General features: G+C 43.0%; 2 protein-coding genes across 6 annotated transcripts in view; one reads left to right on the top strand and one right to left on the bottom strand.

Annotated features, from left to right (window-relative positions):
- LOC139686330 (peroxisomal leader peptide-processing protease-like) overlaps positions 1–25,725 on the top strand; it is a 516,420-nt gene that overhangs the window by 148,785 nt on the left and 341,910 nt on the right. For all 3 annotated transcript variants that reach the window (XM_071583496.1, XM_071583497.1, XM_071583495.1), the window contains exon 4: positions 6,004–6,097. In XM_071583496.1, the coding sequence (XP_071439597.1) occupies positions 6,047–6,097 (51 nt within the window). In that variant the 5' untranslated portion in view covers positions 6,004–6,046. The remainder of the gene's footprint in view (positions 1–6,003; positions 6,098–25,725) is intronic.
- Positions 1–25,725, bottom strand: part of ITP (ion transport peptide) — a 203,248-nt gene that overhangs the window by 3,328 nt on the left and 174,195 nt on the right. For all 3 annotated transcript variants that reach the window (XM_071583499.1, XM_071583500.1, XM_071583498.1), the window contains exon 2: positions 2,854–3,221. In XM_071583499.1, coding sequence (XP_071439600.1) covers positions 2,854–3,221 — 368 coding nt within the window. The remainder of the gene's footprint in view (positions 1–2,853; positions 3,222–25,725) is intronic.

Below are 25,725 nucleotides of genomic sequence, written 5' to 3'. Positions count from 1 at the left end.
AGGAAATAAGAAGCAAATTCGACTTTTTTGAGTGCACTCTATATCAGTGATATACACAATCAAATAAAAACTTATTTTATCCCAGTTTATAGAATTAAATAAAGCCTCTTACTTTCATAAAATAAAATTTTTCACACAAAAGTGATTAGTTTATAAATTATGCGACGCTTTCGTGTACAATTCTTATTTTACCATAACTCAGTAATTAATTATCTTTTTTGTTTGAACGTTTTGTCAACCGAAGGATTGGAAACTCTATGAGTCTCACAGATATTTTTTACCGATCTTGGCTAGTTTAAACTGTAATTTTCAAATTGTTCACTACGAAAATGAATAATTATTTGATATCAGTGCAGCATATGAATAATGCTCGTTTTTGATGTATAATTTCAGGCCAAAATGTACTGAATAACTAGTTTTCAAATAGTTAAGTAGGAATTAAATGTGTCAAATGGGTTTCTAATAGTTATGCAAGAGTTTTCTCGCAGAATTTTCGCACTGCCCTTACGTGTCAGCTCCCGCTTCCATATGCTACTAAAATACTGGAACGACAGTCGATTGAAAAATTCCAGGTTTCCGCCCCAGATAATTTTTTATCATATAATTACTTTTTTAATCCTCGTCCTGCGAAATAATGTGCCTGTTGTGGACCGAATTTTGCCGGAGTATCATGGGGGCCGTCGCCGCATGAGATAAATCGCACGTAACATCGCGATGGTTTGCGGTGAAAGTTGGAGGGCAGTGCGGTTTTTATGGCGCCAGTCGCAGTGGTTTCTCAGAAGCGGAAATGATGCCGCCGATCCAAAAATAGACTTTTTCCTCCCCACTCCCATCCCGTGACTGTCCTTCGCACTCCCATTAGCGTGACTTTCCCCATTCACAACACTCCCTGCCTATTCCCCTGCACGCCCCACCTTGGCAGCCAAGCACCTGGGCCTCGCCGATGTTCTTCTTCAGGCGAACGATCAATCTCGACCATTTGAAAATCGTATTGCTACTTCTTTGAATATACTGTTGCGAACTGCTGTTTGCAGCTTTTGAGATGCAGATTCTTCCTCAGAAGGAGTGAAAACATTCATAGAAATGCAAGTTTTTTTTCGGGTTTCGGTACGTGTTATTTTACGAGTTTCAATGCATGGTGCGAGAAAAGTCGCGGTCTTCTCCATTCGCGCTGTGAATTTTCATGCATTGGTCACGCTCGTTCTCTCTAATTGTTATCGAATCAATTAGCCAAAGCAGTTATTTCCATGCTTCGTTATACTCAAAAACAGAATAGTCAACCATGATCTTCGAAACGTATTTCCATGAGTTGATTCGAACTAGGAGATGTTTAGACTAAATCGTTCTTCTGATTATAAATGGTTTTATAATATTATTCACACTAAATGGTTTATTAAGTGTTTCTATTTCTGAAGTGTAAAAGTACTGGCGTTAAAATAGTAGGAAAATCGAAGTACTTTAACTCTTATACATGTCCACTTGCAATTTGATTCACTTTCTTGCTGGACGCGAGACATAATCGTTTTTGGAGTCATATCTTTGCTCTTGCGTCGTGGAATTCTGTTGCTCTAGGTGTTAACTTTGACTATTTTGCCTTATAGGATAGTGTTTGGGACAATAACTTCTTCCTTCAAATGCCAGATACGTGTCTAGGAAATGAAGTCGAAAAACCATTTATCTTACTTGCATCTATGAGGAAGGCGGTATTGATGAATCACTTTCAAACTCCTCTTCCAATACGTTTGGAAGCAAGGAGATGGGCTCTGCTGTCGATACAACGCTTCGCTCTGCTTTCGTGTTTGGATTGGCCCGACGGTAGATATGATTGGCGCTCATCCATTCAAAGCAAGTCTAAAAAAACACGCCCCGAATGATTCATTTTTGCCTAAAGGCTTTTTAGAAAGTCTCACATTATGCACGGGGTTTTCGTGACTTCGATTTTAGCTTTGGTGCAACGCCCTCGGATTATGTCGCTGGCTTTGTCGCTGTTGCGAAGTATACCCGGACATAGTCTCCGCTCCGAAGGAGGAGTCACGTAAAAAGGTGGCGAGTTAAAAGATCTATGCAAGCCCATTTCGCTTAGTAAGATAACCAAGGAGTAAATGGATAGCGATCTGAGGGAATCTTTGGAAAAAACTTATATAAATGTTCGCATTTACATGAATTCCACCGGCATATTGTTTTAGGGTGATCTAAGGACTTAAGTGACTATTATTTCCGACATTTCATGATATGAACCACACGGTGTTAACTTCTCGAGTCTCCTTCAAGCAAGCTAACGTAGCTCTTGAGTGTGGGTAAGCATTGAGTAGGACTGGAAGTCCAAGTGAAATGAATGGCTGATGATTAGTGTCTTTTAGCGTCCTATGTATTTCATACTGTAATACTATATTAGGCTGTATGCGTCTTACTAAATTGGTTCTAAGATCGTAACTTTTAGTCTTTGAGATTCTCAGTTGCTTTCTTCATAAATATTTCATTATCCTACGTCAGTTGATGCGCATAAATTGTAACGGTTGGAGTTTTATTTGGATGAAAATTGTGTGTTCAAAAATATTTCTTAATCATACATGGGCATGAAGCAGATTGAGAAAATAGAACGTATTGCTTCCAATTTTCTTAAAATTACCCATCGGTTGACTTTTAATTGCCGCGAAAGCGTACATAGTCACGATATGGAAAGAAAAAAGTGCTAAAAAAGTCACCGGAAAGTCTAACTCATCATCAACAGCAGCACTGACCACGGCAAACAAAGGGGATATTCCCGCGCTTCGCTTCCGTTGGTCCTTTCACCAAAAGAATTTCTCGCGGAATGAAAGCCTTTCCCTCCCTCTCGCCCGCCCTCTTGCTCACCTGCATAGTGAATGAAGCTGTGGCTCCCGGAACAGATTGTAGCAGTCTTCGCAGATGCGATCCAACCGCGCGAAGATGCTCTTGTCGTACACTCCCTTGCACTGGATGTCGAAGAAGGAGCGCTTGCTCAGGGTGTGACTTAGCACGTGCCCGCTGCCGGATCCCGTCCTAATCTCCTCGGAGGAGCCGAGGGGCCCGGCCTCGACGGCGGGCGGTGAGATGACGCCGGAAGCGGCCAGCAGGAGCAGGAGGATAGGCAAGAGGACGGGCAGGCCCGGAAGGGACCCCGCTCCCCCAGCTGCCGCACCCCGGAGCCTCCTGCTGCTGCTGCTGTTAAGCCCGCTGCTCGCAATGGTGGATGGTTGCATCTGCGGGAGGGGGAAATGAAGAGGGCACATTACAAAAGGACACGGCACTGGTTACGTCTAACTTTTGATTACTCCGATCAAATCCAGTCGTGGAAATGTGGGGTGTTTCAACTCTTGGCTTGAGTATTTAATGTTACATTAGGAAAAGCATTCAGAGCCAATTGATGAGAGGATTATATGCAAACATGGCGATATGGCTATTGCCGAAAAAGAAAAAAAATATCTCTCCTGTTTCATCATTAAGTGGTCAAACACTTCCACTCCTCAAGCTAAGTGAGTGTGTCTCCCTGTCGGTATACGTAACCATCGTTAGAGGGAAAAATATTGGGTTGGATCTCGACAGTTGGTAATCCAGCGAAAAACAGAATGTCCCAATTGCATCGCGTGCTCCTCTACAATCACGTGGAAGCATTGTTAACGTAAGAGATTAATTAGCTTGCGCGTATGTTGGTATAATTGACCTTTCCTCATCTTTGACTGTACAAGCAGTCATAAATGAGGTGAAGTTACACAGAATGCTTGTAATTAATCAACCGTGATCGATTTATTTAGATATTTGGTATCTAGATTGGTTATTCATCGTAACATTGTCAGTGGTTGAATAAATACCATTCATAAATTGCAGACATAAGCCTTTCTTTCGTTCTCCAGGGCTCATATTTAAGAGACCTTCATTGTATGATCATTAAAAAATGCCAAATGCAAATCTGAAACTCATTCTGGTCTGAAGAGCAACTTTCTGTTGTACGCCCATTTTACGTTGACACAGTTCATTTACTATGAACATAAGTGTACGTCGAAGCAAAATACCCAGAAAAGTTAAAAGATTTGGATAATCGCGGAAAATATTGATTTAGGAACATGTAAAAGTAATTTGAATATAAGTTTGAAATTGAAATCGGGATGTAAATTTTTCTCCTAGTCAGTTTTGGCAAAAAATCAATTGGGGTAAAATACGCAATAATTTTCTTGCAATCGAAAAAAAATTATTGAAGCATTTTCGAATGAGATCGTTAACGATGTCAGGGACGTGATAAATTCCGACGGGTGACCTTATCGTAGTAACCCGTTGATTGATTGCGCCCCGCTTGCGACTCGTGGTCATGTATCGCCGCCTCGCTTCCGCGGGGGAAAACGCGCAAAAGTGACGACGCGCGCCCCCTGGAGTCACACGTGTTCGATTAACCGAGCCCTCGGATATTGTGCTAGTCTTTTCGATTTGTAACTCCGTGAAAGAAGCCGTTAACCTGTTTCAATGCTTGCGATTTAAAATCTCCGGAAAAAAGAGGTTATCGCATCCGCTCAGGCCGCTTCGACTTAAAAAGATGCGCTTTCAATTTTCCTCTCCTCCTCGTTTATTTTTTTATTTCGTTCGATCCTACGCCCGCGATGTATCTGGAAGAAGGATTACTATTTGAGGAGAGATCTTCTCCTTGATCGATCGCCTTGGACCGCTAGGAGGGATGAGTGGAGGGAAGGAGATCGATTTTCCGATGCCACGTGTCCGCCAAAGGAGCCGCTATTTTATTTCCATCCAATGTGCAACGCGACATCTGCAGTTCTCGGATGAACGGTCTATATATATTGCCTCCTTTGCGGAAGCTGCCTCTCCATTTCTCCCTCCCTCTTCCTCGAAACTCAACTCCTTCTGCTCCCTCGCCCTCCGTTTCTCAGCCGCCGACTCCACCCTCCCTCATCCATTATGCATTTTCTTCTCGCCGCCTCCCCACACCATCTCCGATCATACGGAGGAGTCGGGCAAAAAAACTCGAGAATTGACCGAGAGGGAGAGATTGGCGAAACTGACCTAATATGCATCGCTTCCGATGCCCCGTGTCCCGTCCCACACCTCCTCAAGAATGTTCTCTCTCCTCTCGGTCCCTCTTTGAAGCGGTCCCATTGTGCTCTCTCGTCCCCGTGGGGTTCCATTCGAAAGGGTAGAGAGACGTTTCCCTAAGGAGTGGAGAGTGGCTGTGCGTTATTGCGAGGTTCGACGGCGTTGTAAATTTGGCATGCTCCATGTTTCATTTAGGATATATCGATAATATCGTTATCGTATGTCGATGTTTCGTTTGGAATGTTGAAGTGGGGTACAAATTTGACATCGCGTGAAATGCTACCGCCGCTTTCCACACTTCTTATCTCAATACGATGTGCAGCGTGAATGTGATGTAAATGTAATATGGAATGCAATTTCGACCGTTTTAATCGTCATGGGTATCATGGAAGAATTATGAAAATGAAACATGTGTGACAATTATCTATTGAGTCTTCCTTTAAGAGTTAATCTTAGGGAAAACCCTGGCCGAAAGAGATGGAGGACTGATTGGTCAAATTCTGAGATACTACCGAAGGCCGTATTGAGAGACAAAATGGAGGAATTCAAAGGAAAGACTAGCGATGAATTGCACGAAGTAAGGGAAATGGTGGAATAAAATAGCGAGTGAAGCTTAGGAAGGCACGAAGTGGATGGCAAAGAGAGAAATTCAAGGGTTCTATGTGCGATTCCCCGGATTCAACCTGTGGATGTCAGTAGACCGACTGCTTGTCAAAATAGCAGTCCTGGAATACGTACTTTAATAGCGGAGCCATACCGTTGCTTTAAGTGTCGTTCAAAAGATACTCATTAAAATGGATTTCATGAAGTATTACTGAATATACATATACATTTTTCCGAAGGATCATTTTCTTTCATTTTAATATTTGGTTCACACTTATTGCGGCTTCAGGATCAGTCCTCGAAAACCCTTCGTATTAATGTGGTCTTAATTCTACTTTTCAGTCCCTCCTTGCGCTGACAACTTGAGCCTGCTACAACCTTGAGAATGGAGAACAACCAAAATCCCACGTCGAAGGCGCAAATACACGAGTCACAGGTGAGGATAATCCGTACCTACGTTTTCATCCCCGTTAATGCTGGAACAAAAATAAAATGAGCAACGCCACACGTGCGCTTTTTGTTTCGGTGCTCGTTGGTGTGGGGAAGGACGGAAGACATGTGCAAGGAGGTTCCCTCCCACCCTCTCTGGCACATGCTTCGATGACATGCGCGTGTGACATTCCTTTAATATTCTATGTTTTTTTCGGTTCCCAAGCGTGTTCAAGTCAGCCCCATGCCGTGTCATGGTTAAGTGTGTGCATGCGTGCCTGTTGCGTGTGGTTCGTTTCCCTGCAGAGTCCTCTTAATGTGGTTCTGAGTGAAGGTTGGGCGAAAGGGTTTTTCTACGTATATAAAGGGGTGATTCACCGCTCAGTCGAGGAAAAAATAATGCGCAGGTGGTCCGGCAGTTCTTAAGGCCTTTCTCCAACACCTCTCCTTTGTCGTGTTTTGTTTTAGCCCCTCTTTCCCTCCCCACCTCCTCAATACGCTATTGCGTCGCGTCTTCCTCTGGAGCCTCGGCTATTGACCTCATCGCGGGAAATGTGAGGCTTTGCCATTACATAGGTGTACCTACTTCTCTTTATTTTGTGGTTCGTTAAAAAAATGTATACAATGAGACTTTTTTTCAATGGAGTACTCCCATCATATTTTGTAACAGTCGTAATTATGTTACGATCTAATTCATTTCTTACAATTGCATGGTTTTTAATATTGCATCGTGGAATTGAAACTATGTCGAAATCCTAGTATTTCATTACCTTTCAATAATTTTTATGGCAAAAGTGAGAAGTTAAGAATCGAATCAGTTGGCATTTTTTCATTATCCTTGCATTTTGGTGTGTAATAATGCATTCTAAGGGTAATTTATTGTAGAATTTGAAAGTAATGCCGAAACTGGTATAGGAGAATGAATTATTCAGGGCGATAATATGAGAAGTTGCAAAATAAGTACTCACATTACGACCTTGCGGTTTTAGTTTCTTTTCCTTTCTAAAATATTGACGCCTCATTAAAAAAATCGTTTCAAAACAAAAATGCAAGAAGGAATAATCACAAATTTTATCCTTGAAAGTGCTCAGGACCGAATATGTAACTGTGCTCAACTTGACAGCGATCTCGGTGAACGTTGCGGGCACCATCTTCCCCCCTGGGGACGTAGGAATGAGGAGGCTCTCAAGTGCCTCCAAACCACCGCGCACCTGGGCAGACAAGAGATCGAATGCCTTCACTTACTCTGCCCACCTCCTCTCCCTTTGCCCCATACCTCTTCTCTTCTCTCCTTGTTCTGGCTTTTTTATTGAATTGTCCGAGCTTTATGCGTCCACCTGCGCGTGGGGACATCCGAGTGGATGTTTATACGTATTTCCAGTTGGGTTTTCCATTCCCATATGTTTTTTTCTTTGAAGAGTTTTAGTTTCCCGATTTTTGCGTGACTCTTTCTTCATTTGGTTGAGGTTTTACAGATACTCTGACCATTCGGTTTTTGTTGTTGTTTTTTTCCCCCGGCGCTTGAAAAACGATGACTCGATTTTGGAATTTTCAGTGCATATTAATGAGAGATTTTCAAGTCCTTTCATCATAGTCTTTATTGCCCAGTCATCATAATTTGTCTCGTATTGAGAAGAGAGATTATAGAACTTGTGGATCACGTGTAAGGCCTTTACTTTACGATTATTCTTAGTTTTCTTTCGCTTGGTTGTACTGTAACCAGTATTAAAAATCCATCGATAGTTTTAAAATCATGTAGTAGTTCTATCGGACAACTTAGGTCAGTGGATCGTTCGCAAGTAAATCGAATCAGTTGGCATTTTTATTACACATGACGGAGGAAATATCTCTTGGGGCAGAGCTTTCACTTAGTGCGAGAAACTTGTTGGTCTATTTATAGACGATTCATTTAATATAAATACTTTGGACCATAAAAAAATGACGCCTCCCTTCGCTTCACCCTTTCCCCTTGTCTTGTTCAGTTTTATGTTGTCCACTATTTTAAATCGCACGTCTCTCATGTACCGTTCACTTTCACGGGAAAAAACGATGCAACACCTCCCCCGAAGACCCTCTCTAAAGGTCGCACCCTCCAACTCGCTCGTCCGGGCCTTGATTCGCCGTCGCAAGTGAGGCACGGTACCTCCTGCATCATCGGCAGCCTCCTTACTGCTTTATGAGTCTTAATTTCCACACAAGCCGCCACTCCCTCTTAATATATCCGTCGCTGCCATGTTCCTATCACGAGATTTTATCATTGATGGAGTTTACCTTTAGTTCGCTGACACACGAGCCCCTGGTCTCTTTTAAAACACTCGACTCCTCAAATCATTCAGTTTAGAGTTACCCTTACCACCTAAACTCTGCTCAACGACAGCAAGTTCTTTCTCGGCCATATCTACTAATGGTGGGGTAATTATCCAATTTCGCGATGCTGTGTAGCTTCGGTAGAGATGGTCAGTGGTTCAGATTTTACAGTTCCGCTGACACTTACGCTCACCACGACTTTGAAATTTTTAAATTCAAGAGCATTGCATGGTCAAATTCCAAATATTATTATCTTGTAAGTAATCTGGACGCTTGAAAATTTCGAGGAATAAGTGTAACGGATAGAGCTGTGCCCCGATAAGTTACCTATTTAGCTAAGCATTTTTTTCATCTGCAGTTAGGACTGCGTTAAAGAGGGAGAAAAAGCTGAATCGGAAAAATATGGTGGCCAGGTTTTAGAATATATTTTGTTGAAGATCATTGAAATATATGTCAATACTTAGTTTATGTGAAATCATCTTGTTTGGGACTGTCGATGTTGGCATGGTAAACAGTAGGTCGCGCGACGAGTTCGTGGGTAGGTGATACCGTAGGTACTCCCTCTCAATTCGTCATATCTGCGGAGAGACGTGATAGTGAGTCCTCTCGCGGTTCTCTCTCCGCACTGTAGGATCCAGGGGGAAGCCTCGAGCGGAGAGATGGTGTATAATGTACGGGCGGGGGAGGTGCGGGGAACGGTACGGGTGGAACGGCCTGGGGGAGGATGGTTGAGGGGGGCAGGGTGGTGGAGGTTTGAAGAGGGGGGGAGTAGGGAGGTGTGGTGGTGGTAGCGAGGAGTGAGATATGGACCGAGGGAGGAGAGACACATCTCCCCGAGCGGGGTCGGTAGTTGGCTGCCTGAATAAGACGTGGAGCAGCTCGTTTGTGAGCGGGGGGGAGGGAAGGGATCAGAAAAAAGAGGGGAGAGGGAATGTGGGAAGTGTGTGCGGGAGTGGGGGGAAGAGAAGAGGGAGAGCTGACTGCGTGTGTGGGGGGAGGGGGAGAGTGGGGTGACACGTATTGGCGGGAGAACGGCTTGCGTGAGTCACCCGAAGTGTGGTCCATATCTGTGGGTCAGCCGGGTTCGGAGTGAGGGGGCAGGATGGGTGGGGGCTGCGGTGGGTGTGGAGTCGGGAGAAGGACTCTGGTAGACCGTGTGGCGGCGCTCTCTCCCTTCTGGCAGGCGGGCAAGGACGAAGGCCGGGACTGTTGGTGCGAGCGTGAGCGCATGTTGCGTTCGCGTGCGTTTGCCTTGCATCTCTCCCCTGTCATCCTGCTTTCTCTCCCTCTCTTTCTCCCCATCCATGCGTCGGTTCCATCCTCTCGAGCTCTCTATGACTTAACTCATGCGTTTTCCTCCGCCCTTACTTCCTTCCCGGCCAAACTCCTCCGAGGGTATTGCGTGCAATTAGTAAATCTTTGGGCTTCTGTTCCGATCATGAGCGTCTCTGAATATTTTCCGCGAGAGTTCTTTTTATTGTTTTTCTCTTGCGTCTCGTGAGTGTTGTTTCTCTGGAAACCAGAACTACGTGGTGCACATTCGTACCCATATTTCGTTTCTTCACGGAAGACACTAAAAAAACATGCAGCTCCAAAGGGTAGAGAATTTATGTCCTCACATATGATTCCCTCGATACCTGGCTCAAGGGAGACGAGTTAAGCGCGGTGAATGGAAACTTAGAAATATTTCCCTTTCGTTAGACGTTTGATGTTCCTACATCTCAGATGATCCCACTACGTTAATAATCTACTCGGGTAGTTCTGTTTGCCTGGCTTTTGATGTTTGCGTGTCAAGCGAGTTTTCCGGAGTTAGGAAATGGTTAGGAAATTTTTGGTTAGCACTTTTTCCGACGTCTAGATATCATTCCTTGGAGATTTACTGTTTTAAGATCTTTTAAAAAATATATGTATGTGTAGTGTACGGACAGCTTGTTAAAAATAATTGCCTGAAAATATTGCGCTGACCCTAGTTTTTAGTGGCTTTTGCGTCGCAGTTGACTCAGTTTAGAGTTATTTCGGTGTGCCATCATGAGGGTAGCCGAAAATATGCGACCACGTGACGTTTGTGTTTAATATGACACCTAAATCTCAAGAACCGTGAGTGGGAGGATCTAAGGGCTTATTCCATCTTTTGGCTTCGATTCCATCGACTCGCCCCTTGAATAGAAATACGTCGTAATTCTAGCGCTCGTATGCATTTTGGACTTTTCCCCTTCGTAAAACTTGAAGATTTAGGAGTGATGATGAGGGGAAAATTCCCTCTGTCGAACCTCTACCGATGCTCGCATACGACGCTTCCAAAGATGTGTTTTCGATTCCCCCGCCTCGTTCGTCCTCGAGGCTTCCAGCTATTTCCAGTCTTGAAAATGGAAACCATTTCGTTCATATTTCTTCTCTTTTTTTTCTTTCGCTTCAAATGTTGTGCGTAATAGTGTGACCTCCGCGGAGGTTGGGAATTATAAATTTTCTCCTCTTTGAAAATCAGGATTCCTCTCCTCCCAGCCTACCCCTCTTTTTTCCTCCCGCCCATGGCCTCTCCACCCCGCATCCCCTCTAGGAGTCCAAAAAAGCGACCGAGCTCTCGAGAGCGCCTCCTCTCGTCCGCGTCTTGTTTGGATAATCCCACGGGTGTGTCATTTAACTCTGAGAGACTTCTCGGCTCCACGCTCTCTCCCTCACGTCTCCCCCTCGTGTTCCCCTCCCTTTCCTCTCCTTTCCTTTTCCTCTAACCTCTTTAAATTCTACGCCGTTTAAAACATCCTTCCTTCTCCGTGCCGTCACTACCCCATTTACTACAGACTCCCGCTCCTTCCCCCCACCCCATCACCCTCTTAACTCCCCCTAGAGTGACACATCTGGAGCTGGGAAGGAAAACGTTAAAAAGCTAGGAACAGGGAGTGGGGTTGGGGTGTGGGAGATGAAGCTAAGGAGGTTACATTGTGGGTTGGGGTGTGACCGCGGAGTTGTTTGAACTCGGGAGACTAGCGCGCGCGCGTGTGTGCGTGCGTGTGTGTTTTGTGTTTTAAGAAAAAAAGTGGAGGAAGGAGTGGTGGAGAACCCTGGAAACTTATCTCTTCGTCCTCCTCTGCCTGTTGCACCTAATCCCTCTCTTCCTCTCCCTCTCTGAATGTGAGCTTGTTTTTCCTCAGTTTTCTGTCACTCTCCGCTGCGTGCCAACGCCACAAGGTCCTTTCCCAGCGAGGGGGATCGCGGAGGAAAAGAGGCGATCGGGAATGTGGGAAAGAAGTAATTAGGCATCCCGAAGCTGCGAAAACAGTGGGATTTTTCTTGTAGGAGTAATAGGGTTAAAAATGCTCTTCTTCGTCTCTAACCACCTCTGGGAGGCATAACTAGGTTTCCACCGCGAAGACGGCCCCTGGATGGGCTAATGTTAAATGCGACTGTATTTGAATGCTTCGATAAGAGTTGCTGACCGATATTCGGACGTGTCTTGTGTAGACAATCGTGAAATGAAATGAGATATTCCCCATGTCGTAGACAAACTTTGCTATTCCTCCTGATTGAGGAGGCGTCTCTGGGACAAGCAAATTTTAACAGAAGTCATTGCAGTCTAAACAAATCGGTTAGTTAAACGTTTCCCTCCTTCGATTTCCCCTCCGGAAGCGTGGACCTTTCTCCTTCTCTTAATGGAGGGAGCAGACGCAACCGGTGCTGAGGTATTACGTGATTCAGCGAGGGTTGCCTCTCTTCCTACCCCAGTAGTCTCTGACGGTCTTTTACTCTTGAAATTCCCTTCATGAATTCTTAATTCCTGCTTTAAGTTATCTAATCAAATTTATCGCTACTCATATTTTTTTCATTATTTTTCTTTTATGCTTGTGAAATAATGATAATCACAATTTCGAATTTTGAAAATACTTGCCACACAATTAGCGTATTTTCCGTTATGTTCTCGTTTCAAGCATCGTGAGAATTCTGCCGTTATAGAACGTTATTTTGCATTTATAATTATAGATTTTGTTTCATAGGGAAGAAAATTTCTATTATCGAAATCGCAGGATACAATAGTAACTTTCGGCTTGCAGCCAAAGTAGCTATTGACAGAGAAAAATTTTCTCTTCTACATTATTTTACTTTGTTAGCTATACGTAACATTATAAATGGATTGTGTTGATGGTAATTCAGAAGATAGCCATTTCAAGGATTCTAGAATACCTCGGAACTAATTCATTATTGGAAAGAAGCATACTACCTTGATCAAAAATTTCCCGGAATTTATTCAGAAAATTAAAAATACAAGTTTATTCATCTAAATCTATATTGTCCCCTTCAAAGTAATCCCCATCGACTGCAACACACTTATGCCAGCGCTTGATCCAATCCTCGAAACATTTTTATATTCGGTTTTCGGTATGTCCATCAGTGCTTCCTGCGATTTTTCCATTACTTCCTCTCGGCTGCTAAAACGCGTTCCCCGTAATGGTTTTTTAACTCGATTGAACAGAAAGAAGTCACAGGGAGCCAAATCAGGTGAATTCGGTGGCTGTTGGATGGTATTTGTTGCATTTTTCGTCAAAAAATTACGAATAATGATAGCACTGTGCGACGGTGCGTTATCATGGTGCAAAATCCACGAGTTTTCTGCCCACATTTCTGGTCTCTTTCGGCGAATTGCTTCACGCAAACGTCTCATAACGCCCAAATAATACTCTTTGTTTACTGTCTGGCCTTCTGGCAAAAATTCATGATGCACTACACCGTTGTAATCCATGAAAACCGTCAGCATTGCCTTCTTTTTTGACTGAAAACGACGTGGTTTTTTTGGTCTCGGCTCATTTGGTGAACGCCATTCACTTGCCTGATGTCTGGATTGCGTGTCGTACTCATAAACCCACGTCTCGTCTCCAGTAATGATCCTTTTGATGAATGTGGGATCGGATTCAGCCTCGCAAATCATGTCTTTTGCGACGTCAACACGGTCTCTTTTTTGCATGAAATTGAGGTCTTTCGGCACCAACTTTGCTGCTACACGACGGAAACCCAAATCATTAACCACAATGTCTTGGGCGGATCCATAGGCAATGTTCAAGTCCTCCGCTATTTCTCTGATGGTTAATTTGCGGTTATTGACCAACATTTCTTTTACTTTATCAATTTTTTCACCGACTTTCGATGTCGATGGTCTGCCACTGCGTTCATCATCTTCGATTGACTCACGACCACTTCTGAACCGCTCGTGCCACTGGTAAACGACCGTTTTTTTTTTAGAGAATCGTTGCCGAAACACTTTTCCAACATTTCCAACGTCCGTGCGCCACTAAATCCGTTTTTTACGCAAAATTTAATACAAGTTCGTTGTTGCAAATTTAAATCCATTTCTGCAATTGTAAAAAATCGCCAACACACACAGAGATAGATGTACTCTAGGCTACGTAACTTTTGAAAATGTCAAGTTATGACACTAAGATTTAAAGGGAATATCAACAACAGATGTACCAATTTAACAAAAAAAACAGAACTCAAATCGGAACGATGGGAGCGCCACACGGTGGTTATTCCGGGAACGTTTTGATCAAGGTAGTATTGTTCTGCAGTCTCGGATTTTGCTTCCTATTTGATACTCTTTAGGGTAGTACGATAAGTAAGACAAAAAAATTACTCTTTGAAGTAGGAATTCACAGAAAAAATATAAATCCCAACGAAAATACATTATGAAGCAATGGTTTTTTCATTGTCAGGATAAATACAACGACGACACATTCTGAATTATTTCTGCTTTTTTGGTAGAGGAGAGTTCTTCGAGTCCGCTTTAGCAAACATAACTTATTGAATTTCTCAACTTGTCACAGTAGTCATATGCCAAACATGTCACTCTCTCTGTATACATGTATGGGAAATATTCCGCAGGCATAAGGGAGAGCGTTTTTCTCGTGAAATGCGTGCTTTTTATTTAAAAAAAAGACTGTACACCATCGCAGAATTCCCCATGCCTCCGGGTAAATGTCCCTTATTTTACAAGTCAGGAACGCAAAGCTGTGGAACATTATCCCGAGATATTTTTTTACCTACTTGTGGAATTCTAGATACGTTAGCGCGTAAATATAATTTATTACAATCTCGGTGCAAACGAAGTCCTGTGCCTTTATTTAGCCCCCCCCCCTTCCTCCACAACGGACAATCGTTTTGTCGTTAAAAAAGGAGAGGGTAGTCGCCATGGTTGCACGGTGAAGCCGAGGTGGGAACCCGGACGGATTTCCCCGACTTGGTCGCAGTGACCGAATGGGGCGGCGCTCCTTAGGGGTGGCAGAAAAGACGGGAGGGAAGGAGATAGGGACGGCCTGCGGTGGCCAAGATTAATGCGAGCCGTAGATGTCCGACTCGGCGCATAAAGCTATCAATTTTTCAACACAATCGAGATTAAGAGTCCATAAAGAAACTTTCCCCGCTGCGCCTGCTTGAGGATTCTATCGAGATCCACCAGATGTTCATCCTCCCTTCCCCCACACCCCCTCAAATCCCTTTCCGGTTTTTGTTTCCTTTGAGACCCTTTGCGATTCGATTTCTGGTCGCGTTGACAGACACCCGGTGGTGGTTATCGTGGTTTCGAAGTCACACGGTGCAATTTGGGTTTGGTCCAAGTCGTTCGGAATTTATTTATTTTTTTATTACCGAGGGCATTCCGAATGGCCGTTCTCTTTCAAAAGTAAATAAAAGGAGCGATTAGAATTATTTCGTTTTGGGAACACCTGTCGAAATATTAACGAGCTTTATTTTTGGTGCGGAAAATCAGTTGTTAATTTCTCGGATCATTTCAGGAGATTACATACCTACCGGCAGAACTGCCGTCACCAATTCTTACCCTTTCGGATTGACGCATTTCGGAAATTAATTGTACTCCATTCTGATTAGGTTTTTTTCTGGAGCCGTTCCCCGAGTGTGCGTATTAAGTCTTCCGTAAAACCTAAAGAAAAATTCGCAGAGCGGTGGATGGAATTCCAATTAGCTGGGCATTCACGCGGGAATAGCAGCAAGGAGTGAGTCAATTTGTGTTTGGTGAGAGGTGCCCTCACCGCTTACGTCGCATGCTCAATCGGAATCATCACCCTCGTCAAAGAAAACCACGGAGTGTCTTTAATACGAAAGGGAGAAGGCGGCGTAAGAAGTCCAATAAACGCCAAGGCAGGAGGGATGTGGGCCGTGAACTTCCCCCATCCCACGTGACCGACTTATAAATATGGGGCGGTGAGAGCGTGGGGAGGCAACGAGGTGCCTTATTGCCTCCGACCGTGGAAAAGACGCGAAGGACCCGGTCATGGTGGAGGGGCCGTGAGCAAGGAGGAGGGAAAGGGGGGCGTGGAATGAAAGAGTCAACGAAGAGGAGGGATTATAGAAAGTCCCGGAAGAGTATTTATTGCACCGGATATGCGATGCGCGGGAGGAGAAAAGTGCACTCCCGGTTCCCTGAACTAGGAATCATGTGGGTTGTGAGTGCGGAGGCGAGGGAAGGAGTGAGGAAGGGGGAGGGAGCTGTGGGATGCGGGAAATCGAGAGGATGGAAAGTAGAATGGGGAAGCGAGGGTGGGTGATGGGTGGACGGCCGGGAAGGGTCGCGGGGGTGAACGAAACGAGGAAAGTCTCAACACTGAGTTCGAGTTAAGGTTTAGTCGCAGTGGTCTCAGTTTGGAAAAAGATTTTCAGTAGCTATAAAAAAGTTTAGCTTCCCTGATAACAAAATTCGATCCGTTTAAGTTGAGACTTCTTCGTATTCAACTTTCTTGCAGTAGCCCTGTATTCCATACATTTGATTTTGTAAATTGTTGAAACTGTTGCAACGCAGAAACATTGAAAAAATAATGAGTCCAGCAATTAGATTTGATATCAAAATAAACGTATCGATCATCTCTATGCACACATATAATTTGATTAAATATTTAAAAAGAAAAATGCATGAAAAAAATGCAATATTATTTTATCTTAATCATTCGGAAGCATTATTATGGACTAATTATGCAATATACGAGTTGTTTATATCCTAGGCGGCCCTTTGTTTTATTTTAAAGCTGGATCTTAACATTTTTCACACAATTCTGTTTCTCAGACCCTTTTGAATAATTTATCACTTCCTAATGGCTGAAAATACTGGATATATATGTAATCTTCTTAATTTCCTCTCGAAACGCGTATGACTATTCTGCCGGGATGAACAGAGGGGGAGGATTGAACAGAGGGGGAGGATTTGAATTTAATCGCAGTTGCATGTGGCGGCCATTCTCCTCGAAATTTTCACCTACCCAATTACTCACCACGGTGTTCTCTAAAACGTCCGCGACAATTGTTCCCTGGGCTCGAGACGAAGGTTTGAAGTCTGTTCCGCGCATGGTTTGAGGTGACACAAACGTGTGCTGCTTCTCTCGGAGGCGTGGGACGGAGTGGCGGGGTGGGCGGGAGGTGTTAAGGGGGCCGGGGATGATGGACTGCGACTGATGAGCACCGTGCCAGGAGTTAAAAAGCCCGAGGGTGGAAAGAGGGGAGCGGCCCGCCTTCAGAAGGCGTGAAGAAACGTCGGAAGCTGGTCTTGCGGCAAGTCGGGAGTCGCGTGTGTGGGGATGGTGAGTGGCGGATGCTGGAGAGGTAGAGGGTGGGGTGCGTGCGAGGGAAGGCGAGACAAAAAGAACCCCAGCCGAGTCGGTTGAGAGGTGGGTGCGATCAACCGATCAAGCCGTGGGGGTGAGAGGGAAAGGTCGCACCTGATCGCGACTTCCCTCCCCCCTTGCCCCAACTCCCCTTCCCGTTTCACGCGACCCTTTTCTGACGAGCCGCTTCCAGTGCACTCACGCGCAGCATTCGTAGATGGTTATAACCCAAGACTTGTTAGAGGGAAGGGTTGGTGGGCGAGAATTGAATTATCCTGCTTCAGTTGAACTTCCATGCATGTCATCTCCTCTGGGGGAATCCGTATGCCCATTCGATAGACGAAATAGGTTACTCCGCATAGGTTTCTATCGGCAATCTTCACCTCGTCGCCCTAATTGTGATAAATACTACCGTTTTCTGTCGTAAATTCATGCTCCACAATGCTGTGAATGACTTAATTAAAGAGTTAAGAGACAAGTGTTTCCACCTGGGATTCTGAGAAGGGGTGCGTCCTCTCAGTGGGCGTCTTCTTCAGACTTTGAACATCTGAGACACCGCTAAGGACCAAATACATCTCGCAACTTGCCTCTGTAGGCGTCTGATTTTCCGTGCGGCCGTCTATATTTGCCATTGCATTGGGGTGGGTCCCGCTGCTTAGAGCTAATCTCATTACGTCCGAAATAAACAGAATGAAGACAGCTGGGATATGTTTATCCAATAGTCAGTCTATATGGCCGTGTTAATTTTAAATATACCCTGCCATATTTAGCGACAGATGTGAAGCTGTTGATGAAATCGCTGATATGAACTACAGAGTGCTCAGAATAATCACGGGTTCAATGTTTGACGCGTGGCCCAGGGGATCCCCTCGTTATCATTTCCTTCCAACACGATTTCATATATTTTCAATCGCCTAGTGTTCTTCGCGGGTTTTTAAAAATGTACTCCTAACTTACGCTTCTGAATACGCAGTTGGCAGTTGGAAAGCAGTCGGGAAGGTGTAAATATGACAAAACCCATCAACGTATTCTCATTCTTTACCAAGATCTCAATGGTACAGAAAATAATCCGCTTTGCGTTCGCAACTTTAGTGAAATTTTTGTGTAGCAGAGTCCCGGAAGGTGGTGTCTTCCCTCTGCCGCCCCCTCCCTCCTCCACTCCCTCGAAAGCTCGGCCGTTTCCCGTCTTTCTTGGAGACGTGACTCGTTCGAGTCCGCGCGAGAAAACAAAGGAGAGCCAACCAGACGGCGCTCCCAAGAAAGTTAAGTCCACGTGGAAAGGGGGAGATGAGCTGGGGGAGGGAAAGGCGAGGTAGGGGGCTGGGAAAAGGTGAGGGGGAGGGAAGAAGAAAATGGACTGCGGCAAAGAAAGAAACAGCTGTAAAGAGAGAAAATAACCACAAAGGGATGGATGGGGTGATCTTGGGACTCCGAAGGGGCGAAGGAGAATAAAAACGAGGAAGGGGTGAGAGAGAGAGAGAGATAGAGGAAGGATGGAGGAGTGAGAGGTTGGCAAGTGTACGTGTCAACTTCCTGTTGGATCGCTCAGGAGCCAGGCTGTCTGGGTAACTGCTGGAGTGAGCTACTGTGTGTCTGTGTGTGTGAGAGAGAGAGCGCTTGCGGGGGTAGAGGGGAAACCGGCGGGAAAATGCCGCCCTTGTATGTGTCGTGAGTCTGGGATTGAACTAAGACGCGGCAAGAATGAGAAAGTGAATACTATCGGATGGAATGGGTAAGCCTGGGGAAGTTAGGAGGGGGGTTGGTCGCTCCCCCCTCACCTCTCACTGGCCCCCTCCGCTCTTCCCCAGCCTCCGTCTTCCCCACAATTGTCCAAAGTGAATTGCAAACCCTTTCCCCGGTGACCATTCGATTTCATAATATCCACGACTCTCTTTTTGTCGGCGCTAAAATGATTTCGCCTACGGTTTCTTAACGCGAGAGAAAAACTGAAAGAGGTGAGGATGAGCTTCCACGGAGTATTTTTAAGACGTGGGGTGACGAAAGTGTTGGGAAGTTGAGATGGGAGTGGCTGGGAGAGGTAAACGGAATCCCGCGGTGAGCTAAAAAAAAGAAGCAATTCTCGTCGATACTTTGAATGCCGAAGCGTGTTGTCGGGAATTTTGTGCGTGTTTACCTTTGACTGCGGTTGTTTATTGGCTCATATGAAATGTACACGCGGTTTGAATGGTTATTTGTTGATGCAACTGGGATTGCATCCCACGGGTCTCACGCCATTTCACCCCATTAACATTAATTAATATTACTTCGGCAGTATACTTAGAAATTGAACATGGTGCGTTCATCATTGTGCGTTACATTCAGTAATTATGTTTCTTACACTGACGTAAGACGACGGTCGCTGTTCTCAACTCATCATTTCAAATAAGGAAAAAGTTTAGGGGATCGTTGGGTATCTTCTAAAAGGGTAAGAAGAGATCGACACAGCAATAGGAATGATTCCCACGCGAAACAGAATGTAAGGGATTGCCGCGTTGTATGATTATGGGCATATTTTATGACAAATATTTTTGTGTTCTTCATTAAGATTAATCGGCAAGTAATGGGCAATTGTTTATAATTAGGTGTGTAACATATATAATTATCCATTACGGTCATTATTTTTATTCTTCGGTTGTTTATTTTATATTTTTGCTCCCAAGTTTGATTGCATTAGTTAATTTGACAAAATCCAGTACTACATTTATCTTAGTAAAAATAAAATTGTAGACTGACAATTATGGGTGAACAATGGAATCTCAATGCGTTATGCCGTGGCTCTAGTTTCTTTTACGTTTTGGGATAAATATTATGATATTGATATGCTATTTGATGATAAGACGGTAGGGGATTTATAGTAACCTTAAAAAATAGTCATTTTAATGGGATGGGGTAATCTACGTTACTTGCCTACTCCTGCTTTGTATGCTACGAGAAAAATCCTCATTTACTAGTGTGATGATTATCCTATTTATAGTATTTCAAGGCGTTATAAAAAGCAATTTTAATTGAACTGCATAGTTTTTAATTACCCCTGGTCGTCATTGTGGTAAATTATTTGGTTGAATATATAATCTTATATAATTTTTATTTTAAGACTGGTTTCAAGTAAAATTAATCTCAGTCGGACGACCCGGATGAAATTGTTAATGAGTAATAAGGAAAGTTAACCTTATGATGTCATAATTTGAACTACAGTATTAATGGAGTGTTATATATGTGTATGGCGTCCTTAGCTATTATTATTGGGAAAGCTTTTAAGACTTTTGCCTTCGTTTATTGGTGGTCTGTTATGGAACTTTTTTGTTTCAAGCCATTACATGTATTTTACGTTTTCAAAACCAAACACACCACGGATACATGTTACAATGAATAACAAGACGTCAAGATGGTAACAGCTCAATAGTTGAAGCTTTAAAATATTTAATTTTAACTAATGGATTACATTTTTTATTACATCATCCTTATTATGCGTTCAGTATTTGAGGTCTCTCAGCGCATTTGATGAAATTTTCTTAGTTCAGTTTTATTCAGTGGGGACTACTTTAAAACTGTAAACATTAAGTTAAAAAAACTACGATTAAATCAAATTTGCAATTTTTTGTGGTCTTGTTCGCAGCTATCAATTTAGTAGAGATATTTATGAATGATCTCGAATCAGAATTCTTTGTCTTTGGGAAATGTTGAGTTTGCTTTTCCCTTTCTTATTCGCAACTTTCAAATCTTGAGCTTTGAAATATTCGAGAAAATCTTTCTGCAGTTCATCGAGAAAATTATCTATTTTGTCAATAAATTTGTTCACGTCTTCGTACTTATTTTCTTAATGCCGTTGTAAAACTTGAGTCCAAGGTTTATTGCACCTATCAGCCTGTAAATAGTAAAATTTTACTTAAAATTGATAGGCAATCATTGTGTTGGGGTTAAATAATTCTGTATTGTATCACCTCATAATTATTGTGTATATTTTTGTAGAAGAATTGAATAGATACTGAAGGTACGTTTTTCGTTGTCAGTTAGTATCAATCATAAAATCACTGTATTAAATTTAACATTTATGAACTCGGAAATTTGAAAAATTATCTGGGTATCTCTTGTCAATTTCTACTGAATTAGTAAGAAATGTACTACTGAATTATTTTCTCTCATTGTCTGTTTTCATCCTCGCCTCCCTCCTTTTCCTCAGCTTAATCTTGCCTCTGTTTTCTCGAATTCATTCTTTCGTCTTTCTTAAAAAATGCAGTTATGTATGATAGAACAATAGAGCTTCAATGAAATATTTGCTGAAAAAACCGAAATGAAGATTGGAACGCCACTCGTGACCAACAATTTTTTCCCGATGTGCTGTGTAAAGCAAAAAGATTAGCACCAAATCTAAGTTATCCAGCATTTGGTAGTATCTTGGAAATGAGAGGTGCCTCATATGTCCATTTCCTAGATGTCATTAGGTTTCCGCAAAAATACACGGATATGGCATATATTTTAGGCAGTAGGTACTTCCAATCAATGTCTAACCATGTGCAAATACGACTTGTGTGGTCGTGATGATTAATTTTTCGCCCGCTCTCTTCTTTGACTTTCTGCCATCGTGTCCGCCCCCGCAGTCTCGCTATTCGCGTCTCACGCAGGTTGTGGTGGCGTGATATTTTGCGAGGTTGCCACACATCTCGTCACGGGCGTGTCTCCTCAAGTGCATCGGCAGGAACCCCCGCGGAGGGAGGGGGAGTGCCTCATCCCATCCCGTGGCCCGTCTCCTCCCCCGCCCGCCCCATGGATCCCCATTCTGCGCGAGCCCCGCCGCTTCCCTAACTCACCTGTCCATCTTCCCCAACTCCTCCCTCCTGCCCCGTTTCCTACTCTCCCGATTTCTAAATGACACTCGCACCAGAGACAAGGTAATAATCCGAATGAGGTTCATTTTTAGGTGCAAATAATGCTGCTTTTTTTCAATCCCCTTCCGTTCTGTCTAAGGGAGGAATTTTGATTGTTTTTTTATTATGAAGGGAGACCCGAATATTTGATTCAATAGACTGCCAGTGTCTCTCTCTCTGTCCTTCGCTCAAATTCCTCGTAACCCTCTTTTGGCTGATTTGATAAAAAGCACGTGACCGGATGTGAGAGAGGAATGACCGTGGGAAATGTATTGTACCCTCCACACCGTTTGTTCGCTCTAAATTACTACTTTCGCGACACTATTGCGGTTTTCCCAGTGCTTGGAGACGCGAAATATTTAGTGTTTGGAGAAAGGTGCTTTTATTATATTCAATGAAAATTTTCTTTCCATAAGTTCCATTAGAATGAAATAAAGCGCTATAGAAAAATCAACACTTAGGTATATCTTGTTTCTCCATGTTATGTCCCTATTCCTCATATTATGATAAGCGAAAGTGACAAACCTATTTTAATGATTTCAAAATTACGTTCAGTAACCAGGCTCTATCCATTGACCATTGATCCTTTAGCCATGCGCCCGAACTAACTTAGTCTTTCGAAATTTTTGTGCATAATTTTACTGCAATTGTGCGGGTGTAGAATGCGGAGGTAGGACAAGCCTAAACGTTTAGACTCAAGCCAGACCAAGATATCGGAATGGACATACTGACTTCTGAAGTGAAATTTTAATAGATTTTGGGAGAGCTCTAGCTTAAACGGTCTAGCTTAAAAGTGGAACCTGTTTTAAGCTAGACCGTTTCGTTTAAGTTTGATGATATTAAAAATGTCGCCAAGGCAAGGAGGTTATTGGATTTAAAATACAGTTTCAGCCCCCTTCATGGCAATAACATCGACCTTTCGTATGCCCAGTCGATCTTCCTATTACACTTATCCATTGTAGGATTCCAACCATTTAAATTTGCACATTGGCCCCTATATCATAGATTTATTGCGGCGTCCTCGTCTTTGATGTCTCAAGAGGAAGTTTGAACAGAGCCGGGAGATAGCTTTGCCACGGCTCCACAATACGCTCGCAGTGATAGTCACGAAAGATGTATCGCTTCGCCTACAAACACACCCCAGAGCCCCCCTCCCCAGACGGCGGAGGCCCTGTATCACATCCCCTCCTCTGCCTCGGATGCGTCCCAATAGAATTTTCCCTCCTCCGCAGACTCCCACCACTTAACGAATCGCACTAATTTGACAACCGGAATACTCGAGATCTTTTCCGGATGCCAGTTTAAAAACGAGCCCGAGGACCTGTTTTGTTATAACACTTCGCGAAGTGCCGCGCCTTCTCTCGTCATGCGTATCAAATTATTTACGTTAGGAAGTGGGGCGCGATCAAAGAGGGAATACAGTTAATAATTGTTGCGTCACATATTTTTACCTTATCCCCTCTTCCCTTCCCCTCACTATTATATTTTATCCCCGGGTCATCCCTGATTGGTTGCTTTCGGCTGATATTTTTTTACTCCCCCGCCTGTTCTCTTGTTTGCAAGGACCATCGCGGCCCTCTTTTTCTGCTGAAATTTTCCTAATTTAAAGCAAGTAGGGTTGATGAAGAAATCCTCGACAACAGGCTGTGTGTGCCGCTAGTGGAAGCTAATCTAAGGGAATACGGAGCATAAAACTTTTATCCGCAGTTTTCTTGAACAAATGAAAATAGTGGACGTGCCCTAGTGTTCTCAATATTTCACAGTCATGGGCTGCAATTAGCCACTAATTGGGTTGCGAATACAATTATTTTTGGCCTCCAGTGCCAGTATTCTGCCCCAGCATGCCAAAAAAATGTAAGATGTTTTGTGACGTCAAATCTAGCTAGAAGATAAGTCTTTGCATCTTGCGTTGGCTTTTTTCACGCTTTGGATAAACTTTTTAAGATAAGAACTGGCGATTTCCGCAAAAATGAAATCGCACGTCATGTTTGATATGATTCATCCCAGTCAATTGTAAACATTCTTACATCCTTCGGTGGCGCCTCGTCGTGTGAAGTAAGCACATTAACCTCCGTCCTTAAAAGGCCATCAAACGGCCTTTTTATCTGATAGAATTTTTCTTCTGAAGTGTGATAACAAAAAGCAGCCGATCACACTCTATTCAGTGAGTCTATTATTTCGTGAATGGTCATGGTGTGCGGTGCTAAGCTAATAATATATTCGTACGAGTCACGAGTTTCCTTTTCTCAAATATATTACGTTCCTCCACCAAATCTATTGGGAATGCAATCGGATTTTGAGCCTCAAAAGCATTGCTTGCTCGTTGTCCGCTTAATTTTTTAATTATGATCCAAGTGTATTTTGTAAATTTTTATGCGCAAACGTTGAGTGTAAAATATTTGCCAAAGTTAAGAAATCACCACTGCGACTCTTTTGGCGGTAACCTTCAGAGAAAATGATATAAGTTCTTCCTGGAATACTACAATAAATACCTATTTAATGGCTATAACATAGGTAGCCGTATGGAAACCGTGAAGCTCATCTTCTCAACTTATGGCGATGCAGGTGTATGGAGAAAGTTGGCAGCAATAATCATAGTAGCATTTAAAATAGCAGTTGTTTTTGCCTGATGAGTTATCGTTTTGCGATTTATTATTGCGGTGAGGTATCTCCAGTCAATAAAATATATTTCGAAATCCTCGAAGCGTGGATATTAATTTGGAGAGAGAGTGATGTTTTTCATCATTCCAGGCTCAGAGTGGTTTGAAGTTTAATTTTTGCGCGCTCATTGAAGAAAACACTCGCGACAAGGGTAGTATAGGCAAAGAGAATAACATAAAATACTCCACACATGAAAGTGACTCTGGAAGACCTAGAAGAAACACGTGTAGGGTTAATTAGCTAAAGTCTTAGTTACGCCTGGAACGACACAAAGCTCAAGGAACCTTTCAGCAAGGTGCATGCAAATTTTCTTTCAGAGGTTTCAAAATGTGATTAGGCCAATTATTATGTACTAATTGGTATTTACTGCATTTTCATGAAGTATCAAAATGATGGTTGTAGATAAATTTATTTTTTATATCCAGGACGTTACATTTTAGTGAATCGAACACTCTTTGGAAAATCATTTACACGTATTTTTATAATCTAGTATTTATCTAATCATATAATGATGAATTGTTATTTGCTCTTAAATTCGAAAATTTTAATGTTGCACTCAAATAGCTCCTCCGTACCGCACATTAGTGCATAGTATGGGACAGTAAAAAAATTTAACCAGAACCGTTTTGTCCTATACAAATATTATGAGTTTTTTTAGAATCTACAAGATGTGAAACAATTTAAAAAGGGAAAGAACTCAGTAAAAACGGCAGATTAGTGTTTCAAAGATACACTCAATACTGAATTCTCGGGACGCTTTCAATTAGCTGTCCATATGCATCATTCTGATGTTATTTTCGGCATTGAATTCAATGCGGTATGGGTAAGTGGTTTAACACAATGCATGCACGCTGATGATCCTTCTACACGTCTCGCATGTAATTTATTACTTGGGCGATCAGTAAATGGCAATGAAGGATGGGAGTTGAGCGCATGACAGTTGAACATTCAGTTCCCGAGTGCGAGCCTGCAGTGCTTTGCGAGAATGCTACGGATACCTCGTGCGTTTACTATGACGAGTTCGCGTGAATGTTTTCCGGCCGCAGTTATTTGTGTCAAGTCACTTCATATATATATATATATATATATATATATATATATATATATATATATATATATATATATATATATATAATATGTATATATATACACACGCACACGTGTGTGCGTGTGTGTACACGGATATGTATTAATGCATACACACATGC

Source organism: Hetaerina americana, unplaced genomic scaffold (assembly GCF_022747635.1).
Source record: "Hetaerina americana unplaced genomic scaffold, ioHetAmer1.1.p SCAF_14, whole genome shotgun sequence".
NCBI lineage: Eukaryota > Metazoa > Arthropoda > Insecta > Odonata > Calopterygidae > Hetaerina > Hetaerina americana.
Note: the sequence above shows the minus strand (reverse complement) of the source record. Positions and strands in the feature narration are given on the sequence as shown.